At 35.8% G+C, this 21481-nt stretch overlaps 1 protein-coding gene across 3 annotated transcripts in view; it reads right to left on the bottom strand.

Annotated features, from left to right (window-relative positions):
- Positions 1 to 21481, bottom strand: part of ATRNL1 (attractin like 1) — a 431847-nt gene that overhangs the window by 359882 nt on the left and 50484 nt on the right. For all 3 annotated transcript variants that reach the window (XM_066554160.1, XM_066554162.1, XM_066554163.1), the window contains exons 6-9: positions 18897 to 19071; positions 17706 to 17793; positions 6856 to 7111; positions 664 to 847 (exon numbers count right to left, since the gene is read on the bottom strand). In XM_066554160.1, coding sequence (XP_066410257.1) covers positions 664 to 847; positions 6856 to 7111; positions 17706 to 17793; positions 18897 to 19071 — 703 coding nt within the window. The remainder of the gene's footprint in view (positions 1 to 663; positions 848 to 6855; positions 7112 to 17705; positions 17794 to 18896; positions 19072 to 21481) is intronic.

Raw genomic sequence — 21481 nt, 5'->3', positions numbered from 1 at the left:
TTTTGGGTGCTTAATGTGAAGCCATTAGAACTCTAAACAAATATTAAATTGCAATAATAAAATGTTCCAAGAAATAGTTCTTGATCTCAAATAATTTCTAAGGTAAGAAAAAACATTCAAGGTCACTTTCTGAACATAACATACAAGTAGCCTTCATAAATTACAATAAACTTGAGGAACAAGGAACTGATAGAAACACCAAGAGCATTCATAACTAAGGATTCCTACATAATACCAGAGGTCTTCTTATTTCTGATAGTTTTGTGAAAAATAACCTTCCACAGTTCTTAGGGTTTTCTCCTTCTTTAAATAACAGCCACTGTAATGTACACCAGCATGAATATACTTATCATACCATGAGGAAACAGTTCACATGTGCTATTTCTGCACAGGGGTTGTGTGTGGCAAGGAGAACCTTTTCCCAATTTGTAGAACATGCACAAAGCTTCCTCCCTGCCATCCTTTCAATGAATAGCTCCACTAATCTATTGAATCAAGTGTAGTCCCTCACTACAATTCTTCCATTTTGCTGCAGAGAATGTGTTGTTCTGAAATGTGCAAAGGGTATAGAGGTACCTGATGACTTTGCTAGAACCTTACTCTACACTTCTCTTGTCTTCAGTAACCTACAACTTAGTTTCCTACATTAGAAATCCAACTTACCATGTCCGAGTATTAACTTCATATCTGTAAAGATCATCCACCAATCCATATTTATTGCCAGGCAATGCTTTGTATCCACCATGGACATAAATAGATTTTGTCAGTTCATCATAGACACTGGTATGGCCATATCCACCTTGAACAATTGCTCCTTTTGTTTCTGGGACAAGCCAAGAGTTAGACCCTTGAAGAGACATTAAAAAAAAAAAAAAACAACATAATTTAAAGGCTTACTACAGCTAAATCACAATAGTAGGAGTTCTAAAGATATAAAAGAATTTCGAATATAATTCTAAATACAGCAATAACTATGGGGATTTATTTTAAGAAGTAGTTTTATACCGATGTATCAAAATATATGCAATTAGATAATGTTGTCAGACTATTACCTGCTATTCACAATCAAATCAAAAATACATCATTGTTACAGCTGCCAGGCAGTATCTCATCCTCTCCCACATGTGACTTCAGCACTCACACAAACAACCAAAAAGCCCAGAACTTTTTGAAAATATGAAATTAGGAGTTATGATTAATTCTCACCAGAGATGGCTGATGAGAATTCAGTGCTCCAGCTCCTTCAGATTCATTAGGAACACCTGTGCTCAGTCACAGGGAGTCTGAGGAGCCTGGCAGACACTGAGCTGCAGTGAGTCGTGAGAAGCACGTAACATAAGGCAGCTCCAAGTGTGCATGGATATGGGCAGACACTTTGGGAGTAACCATAAAATTATTGAGCTAAAATCCATTTCTAACTGCTGTTTCTTAGTTCTTTAACTGCAAATATACCCATTCAGTTGCAGAAGACTCACAAAAGAATAATTTGATAGCAGCTCATTCAATTGGCATTTAAATCCATGTTTTACATCACATGATTAATAACTGCAAAGAGACACCAAATAAAACCAGCCACAATAGCTGTTAAGACTGAAGAAGAGAATACAACTGGAAAATATTTTACCATTGGAAAAAAAAAAAAAAGAAAGACACCTATTAAATTCCTGCAGCCTGTAGCCCCAAAATGTCTTTTTCCTCCACTCCATCTTCCCAGATGATGATGTAAGTCACAAAAAGAGCAAGCCAGGAGGTATTTCCTGCACAAGGCAGCCTATACAGAAGAGCCCGTGATGGCTGGGAGTCAGTGCTATAGATGTGAAACAAGAAGTAATTCACTTCCAGGCTTGTGGAGACTGGCAGAACAGAGAGCCTGGACAAGGACATCCAAAGTGAAGCCATCTCCCAGTTCTTAACCTCAACTGGCTACCATTATAAAGTTACTTATCCAAGCACACACCACCATACACCTTGCTTCCTCAGAAAATTAGGCTAAATCTCATTCTAATTTTTTATCTGATATTATGTAGGTAGCTTAGATTAACTCTTTTCCCTCTCATGAAGAGGCTCATGATTTTCAGTTATTACTTTTGCTAGCATACTTGCCTTAAATAGTTTCCAGGCATTGCCTCTATAAGTTACATTTTTTTCAGTAACAAGTACTTATGGCAAGTTATAAAGTATAGATTCTGAGGAAGAATTGTGATGATTTTTGTGTATAAGAATGCTGGTATTCGTGGTACTACACTATTTATAACTGACACGGAATATTTACATTATTTATGTGTAGTGTAATGTAAGCAGTATTTTATTTCAATCCCCATGTTAGATATTATCAAGCCATGAAGAAGTGCAATTCTGAACACAAAGATCAAATTTGTACTGATAATACTGTACATTACATACATATTACTTTGATAACTAATAGATTTACTTGATAGAATTTCTGTAAGAGGGTTGGTGAGAAGTCAGCCTGGAGATACACATTTCTATTGCCAAGAATATCTTCATTTATTTATTTAATGATCAGTCCTAGAGATTGGCATATTTGCTTTTCAGGGAAAAAGAACTATTTCTCCCCATAAATTGGCACAATGCTGTTGATAATATGCATAATAGAGTATTTTGCATTTCTATCAGAATGGTTCATGTGGCATTAATGGAGCATTATGGTTTATGTAGCAATGCTGTATTTGATGATTCTGAGGTCTTTTCCAACGTAAATGTGTCTGTGATTCTGTGTAGCATTTAGAACACTGTCACAGTAACACTGCATATTGCATCACTTTACATGATTTGGGCAGAAATATGAAAACCTGTTCCTTCTTGAATAAAAAAAAAAAAAGCTATGAATAACTACAGAAATTCAAGGAAAGTGGTCCAGCAACATCTTTCTGAAATAAAAGCCAAAAGCAGTGTTATGTTGCTCTTTCTACCTCCCATTCTAAAATTTAGCTGAGTTGCCTGAATTTCAAATACTGAAATGTGTATGTACAGTTTTGATATCATTCACACTTCAGCATCTCGAGTATTGCATCACTCGTACAAAAATACAATCCTGTCTATATTTAAAGACATTACTATGCATAAGATCTCACCTTTTGAAGCAGCTTATTGACATGAATCTTCACCTAGGTTTTTTTCAACAAAAATTCAATTTTTATTGAGGATGTTTACATAACTCCTCATACTCAGAGATCCCTCTCTTTCAATCATTATATCATAAGAATATTGAAATACATATAAGAATAAGAAGTACTTGATTGACCAAACTAGTAATTGAAATTGCATTCTCAACAGCTTACAAATTCAAGTGCAAAGAGAGCTTCATGAACAAACATGCCAGAAGTAAGGAAATAGGAGGTTTTAAATTTTTTTTCCAGATTTAAATTTCAAGTCTAGTATACAATGTAAAAATGAGGAAGATACATTGGTCCAATCTGTCCTTATCATAATACAATATTCAGATAGATCAGGTAAAAAGAACAAAATGTCCAAAAAGCAACTTGGTGTGCCACTTTCATTTTATCACAGTGACAAACTTGAAAATTTTACAAGCAACAAGGAAGCTTATGTTAACTTTAACAAAAAAGAGGAGGCATGTTACATCATGGGGCCACTTATTTTTATATTATTTCAAAGAAATACTTTTAACCAAAAGCAATCTATAACCCATTTCTAAAGCCACTAAAAAATTTGGGCTAAAATACCATGATATTATATTAATCCAAAGAAATCTCTGTATTGTAAAAGAAATAAAATAAAATCACAGAAGACTTATTCAGAAGTTTCTTAATATATAAGGAGCCTTTATAAACCTCAGCTAAACCAAAACAACATTATTATATTCACCTTGAGACTCACATTGAGATTCTTAGAAGGTTTATGAGGTATTGCTAACCTAAAGGGAAATAAATTTCCCTGGGGAGTAACCCAGAAAAGCTTTATGGTTCAAGTTAGTAAAATCATTCACATAATTCCCATATCAGGATTTACTGGCTCCTCAGAAGTCGTAAGTCTGGGTGCAGCAAGAAAGGACAACAGGAAGCTCTTTTCTTCTGCAGCAACCACCACACCTTTGGAGTGGAAATAAATTCATGTGTCTTTGCATGGTGAAAATCTGCTGCAAACCCTGTCCAATTATTCCAGAATTTATTTTACTCTCATAGAAATTACTTTCTCCCCTAATGCAACAGTGCCAGAGACGTTTTGAGATTGGCTACACCTTTGATTGGTATGTTTTATTAACAAGAACTATTTCCTGCATGAAAAGCTAGTGATTTCCACAATTATTTAAAACCTCTTCAGGTGTTTGCTAATATAGACCTCATGGAAATCATGGCCACAGCAACTAAATAAGGCTTTAGCACCAGAATTCCATGTACCAAGTTCATCAAAGTACTGGATCCTAGAGGTTTCAGTTCATATGAACCAAAGGACAAACTGCCTCTATATTTCTTTCTAGGCATGTAGCAAATGCTTGAAAAAATAGCTTTCATTAGGACTAAAACTGATAAGATGTAGAGACAATAACAGTACAATTTGAAATGTTAAAGTAATATGCTTTTAAAACCAGCAGAGAAAGAAAAATAAGAACCTGATTTTTTCTTTCTATAATATCAGAAGCCCTTATTTTTATGAAATTGCCTTTCCTATTCAGGTGAAGTCAAAGGAATGCTTCTCACTTCCTGTGTCTTTTAAGTTTGGATCCTGAACTGCAAAAATCCTCCAAAAAGTCAGCAATTCTTAATTCAAACCACCAGCTGGAATTTTATGGTTAAAAATGTGTTGCTACAGCTGCAAAACTGTAGATAAATGACACGGCCAACACAGAATTCAGGAAAATTTACCATAAAATTCACTTAACTTAGAGGGGAGGGCAAGGAGGGAGATGCAGTGAGGTGAAATGAAACAGGAGAATTCTCTGTGGCAGCAATGGTTGAGGTAGCCCATGTTCTGCAAAGCACTGGGCGCCCCAGCAATCAATCCTTCATCAGATGAGGAGACTCACTGAAGGCAATGGGTTTCCACAGTAATACCCAAGACTGTTACAAGTTTTCTTTGTGTTTGATGCAAGTGAAGCACATTTCCTCTAATAAACTAAATCTCTCAGTAGACTACAACAAAAATATACTCTTAAAAAGGAGACATTAAAAACTGAGATTAATTGACACACAACTGACAGAGAACTGCTTTCTCTTACTCCAAACTTATCCCCATGGTAGGGAAGGTCTGAGGTTTTTCTTTGTTTCTGTGTGTTATATATGCTTAACTACACTGTTTTATTAATCTTCCACAAACGTAGCTGTAACATTAAAAAAAATAGGAACAAGCTGTCCATTTCAACCATAAGGCCATCAATAAAATCAGCCAGGCAGAAAATTTTACAATACAAATCGTGTACCCTTCTTCCTAATTAAAGTAACAACAATAATAGGTGAGAATAAAATTGGTACTTCTAGTCCATATTAAATTAGCAGCATGTGAAGAAGCAAATAACTTAAAGTTCCAACAGAAGAAGCAAATAATTTAAAGTTTTCCAATAAACATTACAGTGAATGAGCATGCAGAAACTAGAACAACATATTGTTTCCTTCACAGAAAAAAAATCATCTCTGATATGTCAAAAAAACAACTTTCTGAAAGTCAGTTTTTCTAAAAAATGGCCTTTAATACTTAAGAAATATTAGAATACTATTGTAAAACATCATTCTAAGACCAGAGTTTTATAGTAGATTTTATGCAGTTAAATTGGAATTTTTCAGTGTGACTAAAGAACATTATGGTGCTCTTCCTCTTACTGCCATTCACTTTTATCCTTTTTCAACACTGTTATATAATTTTGACACTGCCATCAGAGATAATGCCAGAGAGCATAAGAACCATCTGACTTTTGAAGGGATTTCCTGAACCTATAAATCTGTTTAAGCAGTGATTATATAAATATGCATGTATGAAAAAAAAAGTTAAATGGAACAATTAAAAACAATTACCATCCCTTAGCATGTAGGTATTACTTTGAAATTTTGTATTATGTCTTCTGCATATTTATTTATTGCATAAATAACTGAGACTCAGATAAACTCAATAGGAAAATGAATTAAACAAAAGTAGAAGACTATAAATTTAATTAGTAGGCATATAAATATACCTAAGAATTTATCAGCTGTAGATTTTCAATATTATTCCATTGAAATGGTATCTTAACTGCACCATGGATAGGATTAGAAGATTTCTCGTTGTTTATTTAATTTCAGCATTTAAAATCACCTCAGAAACAGCTTGCATTTCACAAGGGGAATCCCAGACAGACATGGTAGCTTATTTAGAGAAAATGAGAGCTCATTTTCAATTATTACCTCTAACATGTATATTACCAGGAACATGTATATCTTCAAGAGAGAACCTTATGTATAATGATGAACTAAGTTATTACATTTAAAAACAACACAACAGAAAGAAAAAAATATACCAGCATTAAAGAATCTTTAAATTAACTAAATTATTGTTGGTTTTTCTCTTCTACTAAGTGGTATAAACAGCAAGTCTGTGTTGAAAAACTATGTTTCATCACAATTATCACGGTGAAGAATTTCTGGTTTCAATTTTTATCCTATTTAGGGTACCACAACCACGTACAAAAATGGAAAATATCATGGTGCTCCAAACACATATGAAACACTATTACTGGACAAGAAATCTTATGTACATAACTTGAAGGAAAAAAGGTGAGGCTTTATTTAAATTGGAAAATATAAATTTTTCTTTCTGGAAAAAGAAAAATCACTTTTTTCACTTAAAAAAAACAGCACTTTTTGTATCAGTTTATAATCAAAAAATTATTTGAAAGTGACTTACTGATGTAGTATTCCTGCACAATGCTTGTGTAACCATATATGGAAGAATATCCAAAAATTACAATCATAACCACATCTCTGCTGTCCAGCTCTACTATGTGTGCTGAATGACCTTCCACAGCATATTGCTGTCCATGGACAAGGACTGCAGGAATTCTGGTACTCCATGTTTGACTGGGTATGTTGAAAACCCACAGTTCATCAGTGACATTGCCATAACTCGTTTCAATTTTGCCTCCATACATGTAGATGTCTTCCTGTAAAAATGGGAAGGGAGAGAGGAGAAAGCAAATAATGGATTACAGAAAGATAACATCTGAACTGCATACTCCTCTGCTGAGCAGTATTTCATAACTGAGCAATCTGATTTAAATCTTCCCATTTAATCAGCTCAATATCAGACACTAATCCCAGACAATGATACTTAAACTAAACCAACAATGATAAGGAGTCTATTTCTCTGAAAAATAAACCTAGCCATGAAAATGACACCAAAATGAATCTCAAAGAGATTATTTCATCCAGAAAACCTTTAATTACATGGCACTTCTAATCCATATTGAAGCATTCTTCTTTAAAAAAAGCTAAACAGAAAGGATATTATATTGTTTTCTTAAAGAACAGTTCACAGAATTAAAATATGATTTTCCACACACTCAGTCTTTGAGGATTTCACTCAGCACATGCACAAGAGAGCACATTCTCTCCTACTAGCAAAGTAACTTAACTTCTGAGAAAATCCAGTCACTAGAACCCAAAGAAAAGGGAAAATGCATATATGGAATCATAGAAGGGTTGGAAGGTATCCTAAAGATCATCTTCTCCCACCCCTACCACCACGGGCTGGGACACCTGCCACTATCCCAGGTTGCTCCAAGCAATCTTCCACTATCCCAGGTTGTCCAACCTCATCTTGGACACTTTCAGGGATGGGGTCTGAAGATGGTTGCTTCTCTGGAAAACCTGTGCCAGGGTCCCACCCCCCTCACACCAAAGAACTCCTTACCAGTATCTAAACCAAACCAAAACCTAAACTAAATCTGCCCTTCGAAAGTTTGAAGCCATCTCCCTTGTCCAGCCACTCCATGCCCTTGTAAAACATCACCCTCCAGCTCTCTTGTAGCCCCTTTAAAGTGCTATATGGTGTCACCAGGGTCTTCTCCTCTCCAGGCTGAACAACCCCAACTCCTCCAGCCTGTCCTCTTGGAGAGGTGCTTCAGACATCTGATCACCTTGGTGGCCCCTCCTCAGGACTTGCTCCAACAGTGCTTCTTCTGCTGGGCGTCCCAGAGCTGGACACAAGGCTCCATGAGAGCAGAGCAGAGGGGCACAATCACCTCCCTCTACCTGCTGGTTGTGCTGCTTTTGATGCAGCCCAGGATCTGCCTGGCTCCTCCTCAGCACACTTACTAAAATCAAATCACATAGGGGAGTACTTTGAGTTCTTTTTAAGGAATGCAAAACAGAGATTCCAGCCATCATGAACCACACACCTTAAACAGCAGGGCCATCTGTTCTGGTAAGTAATGAGTGATTTACTTAAATATTGCCTGAAAGCAAATCCTACTGAATTCCACTTCATCTGGATTTGTAAGCCAAGGTATGAAAAGTCACAGAATAAATTCCAGATTGTTGGCTTCACAGATTTGCTCAAGGACAGTTTATACTGGGTGGAAAAAACTTCCTTTGGTTCTGAGATTGATACTCAGTCTTTGCTAAGATATAACCACCCCGTACACCCTGTGTCCCATTTGCATGCTGCACAGTTGGCAGCTGTCTTCTGCATTCTCCAATGTAACATTTAGGGCTTACCCTAAACTCAGCCTTATCAAGTTTAAATTAGAAGAAAAAAAAAAAAAATATTGACTTGGCATGAAATACTCAGAAAAAGAGGCTGGATGACCAGCCAAACTGGTCTTTTAAAGACCAAACTCTCTGATGCACTTACATAGTACACTTGAAATTTCTGCAAAAATTTCAACTATTTTTTTTTCTTCATATGAGGCAGGTGAACATTTCTCGATTTAGAATTTAAATCTTTTCTGTGCAGGGATACTCTGTGCTACTGGTGATGTTTGAACAAAAGACGTTCACAGGAGGAATTTGTAGTAGGATTAGAGAGATATGTATCTGAACCCATTCTTCTCCTAGGAGATAAAACATTTCAAAGAGCTTGGTAAAGACCCACAAAAACTGAAGACGGTTGTGCACTGATCCAAAGGAATGGTTTGAAAAAATATTCTTCTTGAAAGGATCCTATATGGCTCATTCCTTACAATACCACATAGATCTCCAAAGTCAAATCAGCATCACTAAAATTGTGAACTACTTATTTTCAAATGCTGATAACTGACTATAGCATAAAGAGAAAGCTAATTAGGGAGCTGCAGGGGCTGTACAACAGTATTTGGAAAAAAAAATATTTCTGACACTGAGAAAAGACACTTAAAAAAAGAAAAAAAAAAGGTGACCTAAAGAGCTGCATGAACTTTGAAAGTATTTCTCAGACAGCTGACAATAGCAATGTTCTCCTCACGGTTCTGCTTAAATGATTCAAAGTTCAGATAAAAGAACAGTTCTGTGAGGAGTAATCTTTTAGGTGACATAGCAGATCCTGTATACAAGAATATTCACAGAGAAAAAGACAAGAAGGTCATGACAACTGCTTTATCAGCCACAGAACCAGATTTAACTAAGCTTTGCTAAGGGCTATTTCTGAGATTAGGAAGCTCCTAGAGCTGGTGAAAAACGCTTTAAAGGTAAGTGATGATCAGCTGAACACAGAGAAAAACAAGCTGAGAGACCAAAGTCAGTGGAAGAAATACAGAACTGAAATTAAAAAATATTACATGCATACTTATACATGGAAAAAAACCAACCTCCTAAGCACAAGATAGACACTTATTTGGAAAGCCTTAACAGGAATGGGTTGTAGGAATGATACAAGTGCCACCAGTCCTATGCAGCATAAAAATTGTGACAGAATAGAAGGAACCCCTTTATTAATTTTATACTACCTTTATAAATTATTTATATAGTAAATATAAGTCAAGGTATATGCTAAAGGTGAGGCTTTCTGGAAGACACAACACCTAAGATACAGAGTTTAAAGTATGCTGGTGCACAAACACTGCTGACCTTTACCTGAATTAAGCATAGTAGATATTTGTTTATAAGACAGCAAACCAAGCAGGACTGCAAAGTAAAATAATATATTTTTTAAAAAGGCAACAAAAAATATAAACTTGAGAGTCTTTGTGAAATTAGTGCAAAAAAGTGTGAAGAATCAGGTCCAAATTAAGGATCTTAAAAACTGTCCTCAGTCTAGAGGAGAGAGTAGGACAAGAAGCAGATTTTTCCATGGAAGAGATAACAAAACAGGTAGATGGCACCAAGAAGATACAAGGCCTCCAACACATTCACATTTTAAAGTTCTGATACGAGGTATCAAAACAAACACCTTCAATTACAGTATGAGATAAAAAAAATGATCATTTACTCAATAAATTGACCTTAGATATATAAAACATATTAGATATGTTTTATAATATGAGTAACATTCTCTGAGAAGTTATGGGAACCTTGAAAGACCTTGTGGTTTTTAAACCAAAATTTCATATAACTATTACTTTATGCAAATTGAAGTACAGAAAAGTACATTGTTTATTGAACTTCAGAGCTCCTGCTCAGTAGGGAATTAGAGAAAAAACGAGAAATTTCTTCCTGTAAACAGAGCAGGTCGACAGCTCACTCAATCATGACATTCCCACCTACAGATGCCATCAGTTGGTTTCTTGGCAGGTGTTCAGGTCCAAGCCAACAAAACAGCCAGTGCAGCTCCTGTTTGTTTCAATGGAACCAAAACTTTTCAATAAATGTTTCCACTTTTTCAAATCACATTTTTTCCCTGAGAAAACTACTTCAGTGGAAAATTCTGATGAACCATAATGATAAAAAAAGATGAAAAAAGGCATATGATCTGTAAATAGTTGAGTGTGCATATTGGACAGAGAAGATGACAGCAGAAGGCAGTAATGATAAGACCAAAGCCAGGATTTGAACAAAATAGTTAAATCAAATTTTTCAAGAGAAGAAAACATTCATTGAATCTAGGATTTCTCTTATAGAGCAATGAATGACATGCCCTTTTTTGACTGGACAAAATAAGACCAAGAGAATAACTCATATATAGGAGAAAAAGTAAACTTGTAACAAGAATCAATACAACTTACAGCCATAAAATTCCTCTTAATTTCTTCATCTTATTGGTACCATCATCATCTTTGGAGATGATGTTTGTTAAATAACCAGATAATTCAAATAAAATTAAATGCCTGGTGGGAGAGATTAAAAAAGAGGGAGCCAGACTCTTCCCAAGGTAATCCAGCAAATAAACCAGATGTGATGTGCACAATTTGGATTACAAGAAATTCAATTTCAATATAAGAATAAACATTTCTCTTTTCTCATTGAGAATGCTCAAGACTGGAAGAGGTTGCTCAAAGATCCTTGACAGAGGAGCATTCTACAGTGAGGAAAAATGAAACAGATCAAGAAGGATATTTTAAAAGATCACCAAAAGACCAGGAGCACTCACTTGTCCCTTAAGTCCCAATTAACAGACTGTACACCAGAGCAGAGTAACATTTGCACACACTTCACATTGAATCCTGAACAGCCAAAAATCATTTGCTCGATTCACCTTGGACATGTTCTCTTCACTACACCTTATCTCAGTGTTAGTATTGATTTTATATTTCATATAAATGCAGTAATTCAAGACTTCTAAAACTTAACATTTTTTTATTCCTAAGACTTCACAATTTTTCTTTTTCCTAAAGGAACAATACTTAGCTGCTCAGGCTGTACCTTGGAATAACACACTCTTATGCAAATCCTGCCTGCATTCCAAAAGAATCTTATCTGGTAGATACCATTAAAAAAACTTTAAAAAAAAATAACCCATGCAACAAAGGGATAATTAATAATCCATTTCTAATGAATGGGAAGGAAGTTAATTGCATTAAAATAACACATAATTTTCATTTTGCATTTCTGAACTACATCATGGCTACACAGAAAAGTTTCTCTCTCAGAAATTAGTTTTCTGCCTTAATTCCTATATAAATCTAAACTGTTCCTGAAGAATTGGCCAAAGAAATGCTACTCATAAACCACATGAAGTCATCCTCTATTTTCTTGAAACAAGAACATCAATCTTTTTTCTCCCCTAGATTGTATCTACACCTTGATATTGAAATTAATTTTATGTAAACTAACAGAACTCTAGCATTTATTACCATTTCTGTTCTCTGTACCTCTACCCAAAATTTTTAAAAGTTTAGTGAAATCAGTACATCATTAAAGAAATTCTCCTTTTTTTGTTTCCCCAAGCAAAATACAAGTCTCACAAAATGTTACCTAGCAATAGCTCAACCTCCACAAGCCTGTTTTTTGCATTCAACACGCACCACCTGGTTTAGGACTGTCTAATACCACCTCTTCTTTTCCACAAACTGTTATCTCCTTTAATTTGGTTAACAGTATCAAGAACATCCTATGTGTTATATCAAAATTAAAAATTAGTTACATTTCTACTTTATCCAGTAATCCATTAGACCGTGGAAAGTAGTCTTCACTTAACTCTTCCTCCTGAAGCCAGATTACTAATTCTCATTTTTTCGAGGGACTATATTCTCTCTGAATAGGAACCTGAATAAGTTCCTGGAGAGGAACATTTTAACATTGAACTGTTCCCAACAGGACCCAGTTCAAGATCAAGACAATACTGCACCACATTATATGTCAGGGGGTCAACTTAATCAAGAGTGCTGTCACTTTATTTCTTCAGTATTTGCAGTTTTCCAATGGTTGCTGGGTTTAGTCAAAGCTATTAATTAAAGTGACCTTACTTGGACTTCACTTTCAAACCAACTGGGATATAACATTGAAACAAGGAATGAAAAATATGACACTTCTACACAAAGAACCAATCTCTTGATGAATTAGGGCCACTTCATAGAAGGGAACTCTGAAGAGGCTTTTCTCAAGACTACGTGCAAAAAGCGTGGGGCAGCTCATCTCACCTACTTCTCACACTTCTGAGATCTGCAAATCAGAATTAAGAGAGCAAGTTGTGCATAAGATGTAATTCAAAGTTACAGAACAATAAAACTACAGAAATTGCTGGTACAGCCTACCAATAGCTACTTAATAGAATAGTTAGAAAATACTTTTGTATTTCCAGTGCTATTCAAATTATACTACAATAGCCAACAAAACTAGGCATTAAAAGAATAACAATAAACCAACTGGTGAAAGATTTTATCTAGTTGTTCATAATAAAGTAGGAAAAGTTTTTTACTCTTTTTTGCTTTGTTAACACTAGCTTTTGATAAGACTAATAAAAAAAACAGAAGATATATAGAGACTCAACATCAACACTAATTAATTTGTGAAAAGAATCAAAATAATTACCCTTTCTTAATAAAGTTTTAGAAGTGGAAGTAATATTCATAAAACTCAAATGAGCTAAATTAAATTTGACTATATATAAAATGGTCTGTGTACTTTATGGTTAGTACTACATCAGCTTGCCTGCTTCATCTCTATAGCCAGTCTCAAAGAAAACAAACCTCCAAGCCCAGCCATCCTTCCACTGCCTTGGGACCAGCACCAACAGCTCAATTATGAGGCCAAATGCAACCAATTTTAGTGATACTGCCAAAAACTAAGTCCCAAAGGCGACAACATATACACCTTGCAGGCACCTCCCTTTCTGCTGAATTCCAGTGATCTAGTGTTTTGGAATTTACTCTAACTCCCTACCTAGTCATGTTTATCAAAGCTATATGTACCTACTCTAAAAACCTCACAAGTTGTTTCTTCCAGTCTCTTTATAAGCCTATTTCTTATATAAATTATTTCAAAGTACATTGATATTTTCAGTATCAAGCTGCCAGAAATTACATACAATTTATGAGATGCAGCAGAACCACTTGCTAACAGCACCTTTCCAGTAATCAGTGTGAAAACTATTTAACAGTTTAGTTGGTTTAAAAGCAAGAGCTCTTTTACGCTCTCTCCTCTATAAATGCATAAAAAGTTTTGAGGATTTGTTATAACTACACATCAGTGGGAGTCCTCAGATCTTTTTTTCTTCAGAATAAAGAACAGTACTTCAGTTTTAACCAAAGAAGCTTTCTGAGGGAAATGGACACAGTAACTTACTTCATTCTCCAGAAAGTCAATCACACAGCTGCAATTTATCTTGCACCACAATCAGGCAATGCTGGCTCTGGGCTCTCACTCCAGCCAAGCACTAGGCTTTAAAATTTCAGAAGCTCAAGTCAAAAACTTAATCTAATTTCTTCTCTGTGGATATTTTTTCCTATCAACCATAAAGGAAACATTACACAATTACTGGTACAGAGCTGAAAACACAGCTCAAAGCTGCCATCTCTAGGTATTATGTTCTACTGCTCTTCACTCTAAATTACTTTTTCTGTTTTTCCAAGAGACTGAAGATCTAAAAAAAATATCAGAACTATATCCTAACAAGTTAATGTAAGAAATTGCTTCAGAAGGGAGTTCATTTTCCCCTTGAAATTTCTATGATTTGCATGATCAGCTTCTTTTGGCCCATGTAACTTCTGACATTTGACATAATCACTAGTACAAGCAGCATAGTAGTTAATTATTTCATATAGGTTCATTATTAGTGAATCCTAATTGCTAATTAACATCCATCTTCAACAACAGCCACAGCTTCTTCACTATACCTTTGCTTTGCAGCTTTCATTATCATTAACATGAGTTGCACTTCACTGAGATCCAAAGAGATGTCTGAATTAACACAGACCACATTTAATATTTGCTGGTAAAAGGACTTCTAAAACAGTTACCCTTTAGTTTGGAATGTCTCAAGAAAATATTAGCACTGTCAAATAAAAAGGTTAAATTATATTTTCAGCCTTTATTCTGTACTGCTAAATGATACATTACTCAAATGTTTCTTGACTAAAATCTCCACATTCTATAGGAACTGTAATAATCAAAGTCACTGGTCAAAAAGATCTGACCTTTCAAAGAACAGATAATACATTAGTAATGAATCAGGGAACTGACAGGAAGAAAGGCAAGCTTGGAGTTAGGGAATGCACAAAACCTAGTTTATATTACTACTGAAAACACCTCTACAATATTCACCATGCCACACACAGATTCAACATCTCTGTAAGAACAGATGCCAGGAAAACAAGACAAAACAAAATATCAGCCCATGCCCTGAATTCCTCTTGGGGGAAGCACTCACTATATAAAAGGAGCACAAACATAAAAAGAAACTAAAATGCACAAATAAAAGGGTAAAGTCTTTAAGAGAAAAATACGAAAAATGTGAAAAAATTAAATGTAAGACATTGTAAGACATTTTTGCTCAGATTACAAGAATGCATCCTATTTCAAAAAGAAAACAAAACTTTCCATTAAAAATAGCAAAATAAAGTTTAACTTAATAGAAGGATAATGGAAAATTCATAGAAAAAGTAGAGCTCAAAACAAAGTTCAGTAATTCCACCAGATTAAACCAGAGACTCACACCAAAGCAAGCTATGAAATACCTTAATGAGATGCCCAGAGAATTTATATATAAAGTACTAAGACATCACTTTCCAAATGCATTAGCAATACACCTAACTAGATACTTTGTGGTGCCAATAGACTGTCTGAAGGAGTATTCTGAGAAGTCAAAGCCATAGCAATAAAATGAGGTTAACTGTCCCTTCATGGTAGACTTCACAGGTATTTCCATAGCAAAAACTAAAAACAGATAGTTCATGTGGGGAGAAAAAAAAACCAAACAACAACCTGGCAGAGAAAGTCCCTGGAATTAGTTCTGAAGAAATTAAAGAGGTAACCCCCTATCTGTAGTATCTAAATTCCTGCTTAAAAATGTGTCTATACCAAAAGACTGATAAGGGAGAGGCAGAAAGGACAGAATTCACTGAGTGAAACAGACAAACAGAAAAAGAAAAATTCGATGAAGTTTTGAAAAGGGAAGTTTTATCTTGCAAATAAAGCATTGGCTTTTTCTGAAGAAATCAAAGGTCCAGATGATACATGTATCTGAAATTTCAGAAAGGTGCTTGATAATATTCCTCATGCCCTAAAGGAACTAAGATGTTCTGGAACAAGGAAAGCAGACAACACAAGGCTAATTAAGTCTATAAAGTAAAGTTTGGGGGAAAAAATAGTCACTTCTTAAATTAATAAAGATCATTAGTGGTGTTTCACAGAAATGTGCAGCTGGGATTTGCTTGTTCAATATGTTAAAAAAACAAGCTGACTTAGGGATGAGTGGAAAAACAGCAGTACTGTCTGACTATACTATGTTATTTAAAATAGCTGAGACAATGGTCAAAAGCAAATAATTGCAGAGGAATCTCCTAACATTGCATGTGCAATACAAGAAAAAATTAAAGATTAAATAAACGCTCACATGCATAACAATGAAAAAACCTTTTTTCACCCTATGTGAAAAAACAATTTAAACATATGGGGATGGGTTTTGAATTCCCCAGACTGAGATCCTGAGGCTGTAACTGACAGTTCTACAAAAATACCAGTTCAAAGCCAACAGTAGATTTTTAAAATGCTAAAGCACCCTAAAGAATTAATAGGAAAAAATTAGACCCTGAATTACATCAATCTCTGAGGTAAGAACACACTAAAGACTGTGATTCCTCCTTTTTCAAAAGGCAAATACCAGAATTAGAAGAAGCAAAGGCAATAGTACAACATTACTCAATGTATGAAATATCTTCCTTATAGAGGATTATTAAAAACACAAAAGTATGAAAAAAAATGGTGGAGTGTGTGATGGCCTTACAGAAAATCCTAAGTAGTAATAGGAAATCAATAGAGAATAAGAAGTAGGGATTATCAAAATTAAACCAGCTAGTACCAGTTCCTGAAAAGGTTTTATTTCTTAAAAAAAATATTCTGGAATTCTTAGGCACAAGATGATGTCAATGTTAAAATAAATACATGATCCAAAAACTGAAAAAAAAACAATAAACAATGGGATTCATAATTTTTCCACCAAGATACTACCCTATTTTAGGAAATCCCAGCTGCAAAGTAGGACAGTATTCTGAGGAAGCTTCTGTAAGTTCCTGTCATTTTTTCTCATATTCTTCCCTAGGCATGCACTGTTACCATTATTCAAGAGGTGTTACCAGGCGAGCTGAACACTCTGGTCTGACTTGATACAATCCTGTTTGTCCTGCCCTGCTGGCAGTGCTTTATGCAAACAAAGGAAAATTTGTGACAGCAATTCTTTATTTCTCTGTCACAGTTAACAAGCCTGTCACCCTCTGTAGCTTGTCTCCCTGATAGCCCCCTCAGGCATAAGTTGGAGCCTTCTCTCCAGTCCTGTCTGCTTGTGCTCCTGGATTCCCTGAGCAGTCCCCAGACCTGGGCCATCACTTGCCATGGCACTGCCAAAGGTCTCTGCTACCAGCAACTGGCTCTGCCTGTGGGGCTCAGCCCCTGGGGATGGTGCCTGGTGAGCAAGAGCACTGCCCACAACCCCAATTACATCTCATACACACCTCTGCCTTTTATTGGCAGCTTTAGCTCAGAAGATTTATGGTCAGCAAAGTGATTGAGAAGTATTGAACAATCTCTGTTCCAAAAACCATGCAATAAACCTAAGTACTGAAGAAGAAAACATTAATACAAAATATTTAGAAATTAAATTATCCTCAAGTCTCCGTTCATGGTGACTCATTTCATCACTAACAGCACACAGATATAAATTTATTATACAGAACACTGAAGAGTCCAAACCTGATACAAAGCAAGAGTATGTCCATATCTCTGAAGTGGCCCTTTGGATACAGGCACTACATTCCATATACTGCTTTCCAAATTGTAGCTAGAAAAGAAACAGAAAAAGAAACATTTTCGACCTGTAGACAAAACAGAAGGGCTTGTATGTTCAAACTAACTCCAACATGGTAATTTGTTAGTGGGGCAACACAATCCTTTGAACTATTACAAGAGTGCAGTAACTAAACAGTGCACTAAATTTACCTCAAGCAGAACAGGAGCATCTCTTTAAGGGATTCATCAACAATCTCAGACAACAGGAGTAACTGATAAAAATCACAAGACTTGTTCTGTTATCAGTCACATAAAAAACCCACCCCACCAAACTGCTCATGCCCCCTGCTTTTGCGCTACTCTGAAGATTTACTGCTGGGAACCCTCTTAAATATATGGTTGATTTTAATTTCCATTACATTTTCATTCATTAATTAGTGCATAACATTAGATGAGAGAGAGGTAAAAAAAAGATTACAAAGGTAGAAAAGAAAAATCCAAAAGATTATGGGATTTGTTTTGTATGATTGCAAATGTGTGGAAGAAAGCAATAGGTAGACAACAATAGAAGAGGTAAACATGCTAATAATATGCTAATAAATAGAACCTAACACTTGCATTTGCCACATTTAGAGCCTCTACAGATCAAGTTACCATCCAAATCACCTGGTTCCTATTTACAGCTGCTTCAACTTTGCTTGCAATAGGTGGGCAAATACACACACAAACTGCCATAAGTATAAAAAAGTAGAATACAGGTGACCTGCCTGACCCTACTGGCATAGCACAAGTGGCAAAGTGTGAGCTCTAAATACAAATGTCCTGTAACCATAAATTAAGATCAATAATGAACATGGCTTTCAAAATGTACTGTATGAAAATATCAGCAGAGAACTTCTTTCACTATTTTATCACAACAAAGCTCTTTATGTTTTGCAGTTTTTCAAACTGAACTACATATAAATATCACCTACAGTTTGATGTTGCCCATATTTTCACTTTCTATAATCGTAAGAAAATCACAAGCATAAAATAAGACCATTAATAAAGAATCTAAAAGAGATAGAAACCTTTCAGCTCAATTAGAAGACAGAAGCTCCCTCCCTGGTAAGATCTGTTTTCCCTAAGCCGCAGGAGAAAGGAGAAATCACTCACTTCAACACCATTTGGAAGGAGCTGTAGTTGAAGGTGTAGCCACCGATCACCCACATGAACTTCCCGTGGAGGACGGCCTTGTGGGACGCCCGGCCCACAGAGGGGCTGAAGGGCTTCACGTTGGGCAGGATCCAGTAGGACTCCGTGGAGGGGACGTTCAGAGAACAATCTGGGCCTGTTTTGTAAACAAACGTGCAATTTGTGCAATCTGTTAGATGGGGATGTTAAAGCCAATAAAGCAGAAACAGGGGAGGCTTAATTACAGATGTCAGGATTGCTCATTCTGATAAAATATGGTGTACACTTTTATGTTTAACAGATGCTCAATGAAAAAATTGACAACATGGGATGTCAATCTAATTGAAAGCATTAGATTAGCTCAAATAATAACAATTCATTTCCACATTCTTCTCAGACAAGAGACTGTGAGTCACAAATTGAAAGAAAGGCACAAACCATCACATTTATAAATGACCTATCATTTATGTCTAAAACTTTTAGCACTGTAGGTTACCTTTGGAGAAAAACTATACTGTAGTTGAACCAGAATAAGTGTATATCAAAGCAAATAATATTACAGTAAATTAAGTTACAAAATGCATTATACTATATTAAATCTTAGAAGTAAAAATTTGCCTTTGGCAAATGCCATTCTGCATCATTTTTCAAGAGGAAAATACACTATCATGTGCTTTATCAAAATAATTATTTGAATAATTAAATTTTATAACATTTTATAGACAAATACACAAAGCCACCAAACCCACAACTACTACATATGACTTTTGAATCTATTTCAGCCAATCATTTTTGTCAAAGTAAGAAAAGTCAGAAAAATGCATTGTTTTTTTTAGCTATAGGACTCTTACAATCATGAACAGCAAAACCAATTTTTTATTTGTTCCATGATAACAAAAATGTGATCTCTTCATCATCAATTTATACTCTAGATCTTATGTAAAACCTGAATATATATGTATATGTGTGTATATATATATATATATATATAAATATTGCTGATAAAGGTTATTATTTCAGGGCCTTTGAAGAACCACAGAAGAAGTTCCTGTCCAACCACGTGACTGAACAATAAAACAATACACAAAATTCAACATAGTTAAATTGAAAATTAAGTAAGGTACATTTTAGGATCATCTCAGGATAGCTCATGAAAATATTACATCGTCACTCAGCAATGGTCAAAATAAAGAATTGTGTCAGAATCAAGAATCCTGTTACCCCACTGCATAAATCTGTGGCTTGTGTAACCTTAGAAAACTGTGTCCTACTTGAAGAGATTAGTGCTGGACACTGTTTACAGAAGTGTAATAAGGATGTTTCAATTACAGAAACCACTGAATTCCTTTGAACCACTGACTTTTTCACTTAGAAAAACACAAAATTATAAATGTCTATAAAATAATTAACAAAGAGAGGGTGGATATGAGGAGCCCACAGTCTCTCTGAATATAAAGAGCTGAGTTTTATGAAATGCAGCTTGAAGAAGCCATGTTCAAAGCAAACAAGAGGAGACAGCTCTTCGTGTAAAAAGTATCAGATCTCTTTGGCAAGGATACTCCCCTGGCAAAGGGTGCTCCAGATGCAAATATTTACATGTGTCAAGGAGAGATCAGACAATTTTAGAATACAGAGATGCTGAAGTTTACTAAGTATGCTAAATAAGTAATAAGCAAGTTTACAATAATTTTAAAACATTATCTTGGGGAATGGGAGTGCAGGAGATAATGTTTTTCCAATGTTTATTGTCATTTTGGGGGCAAATTGTTGCAGTTACTTCCTATACACAACAACCAGACATCCAAAGTGTACATAACCAGCTGTCAACTTTTCCTAGTATACTACAGAAGAATGATGTCCACTTGTATCCAAATTACCTTCCATTCACTAAGCGATGGAGACCCTCAATTCCCATAGTTCATTATACCTTCTCCTCAGAAAAGATTAATGGTATCTGAATGAGTTCTAATGAGAGTATGAACAATTCAGTGTACTATTTCTTAAGCATTAATAATTGATACTATAATAGAGTTGTAACCTCAGCAAAATCGCGATTTTGGTAAATCACTGGAGGAAACACTTAATTTGAATATAAAAGGGCTTTAAAATAAACATTTGATTAAGTGTTCTTTGATCAGGGAAGAGCTGAAAATGATGGAAACGGTGCCTGCAGGTCAGGCGGAGCAGGCGGGTCCCTGCCGGCTGTCACCGTGGGCCCTCGGGCCCCGGGATGTCGCGGCCAGCAGGGACCCCTGGTGGCGAGCGGCGAGCGGAGCCGGAATTCCTGCGGCACATCCCGACACAGACAGCTGGCACCGACTGCAAGAAAATGAACGCAGGAAAACCGCCTCATACTCAGTCAAGAATGCAAAAATCTTAGCCAGATCAGCGATGGAAGGAATGTCACAGACAGCCCTCTTCCAGCCTCAGCGCTCCCTGAGACCTGAACGACAGGAAAGGTGAGAGGGAAGCAGAAACACCACTGTGCTACAGAGTCACAGAAAACCTCGGGCTGGAAGGAGCCTTAGAGATCGTCTGGCTCCAGCCCCTCTGCCATGGGCAAGGGC

The sequence above is a fragment of the Molothrus aeneus genome, chromosome 8, assembly GCF_037042795.1.
Source record: "Molothrus aeneus isolate 106 chromosome 8, BPBGC_Maene_1.0, whole genome shotgun sequence".
In the NCBI taxonomy this organism is placed as follows: domain Eukaryota; kingdom Metazoa; phylum Chordata; class Aves; order Passeriformes; family Icteridae; genus Molothrus; species Molothrus aeneus.
This window is presented reverse-complemented; position numbering and strand designations above follow the sequence as displayed.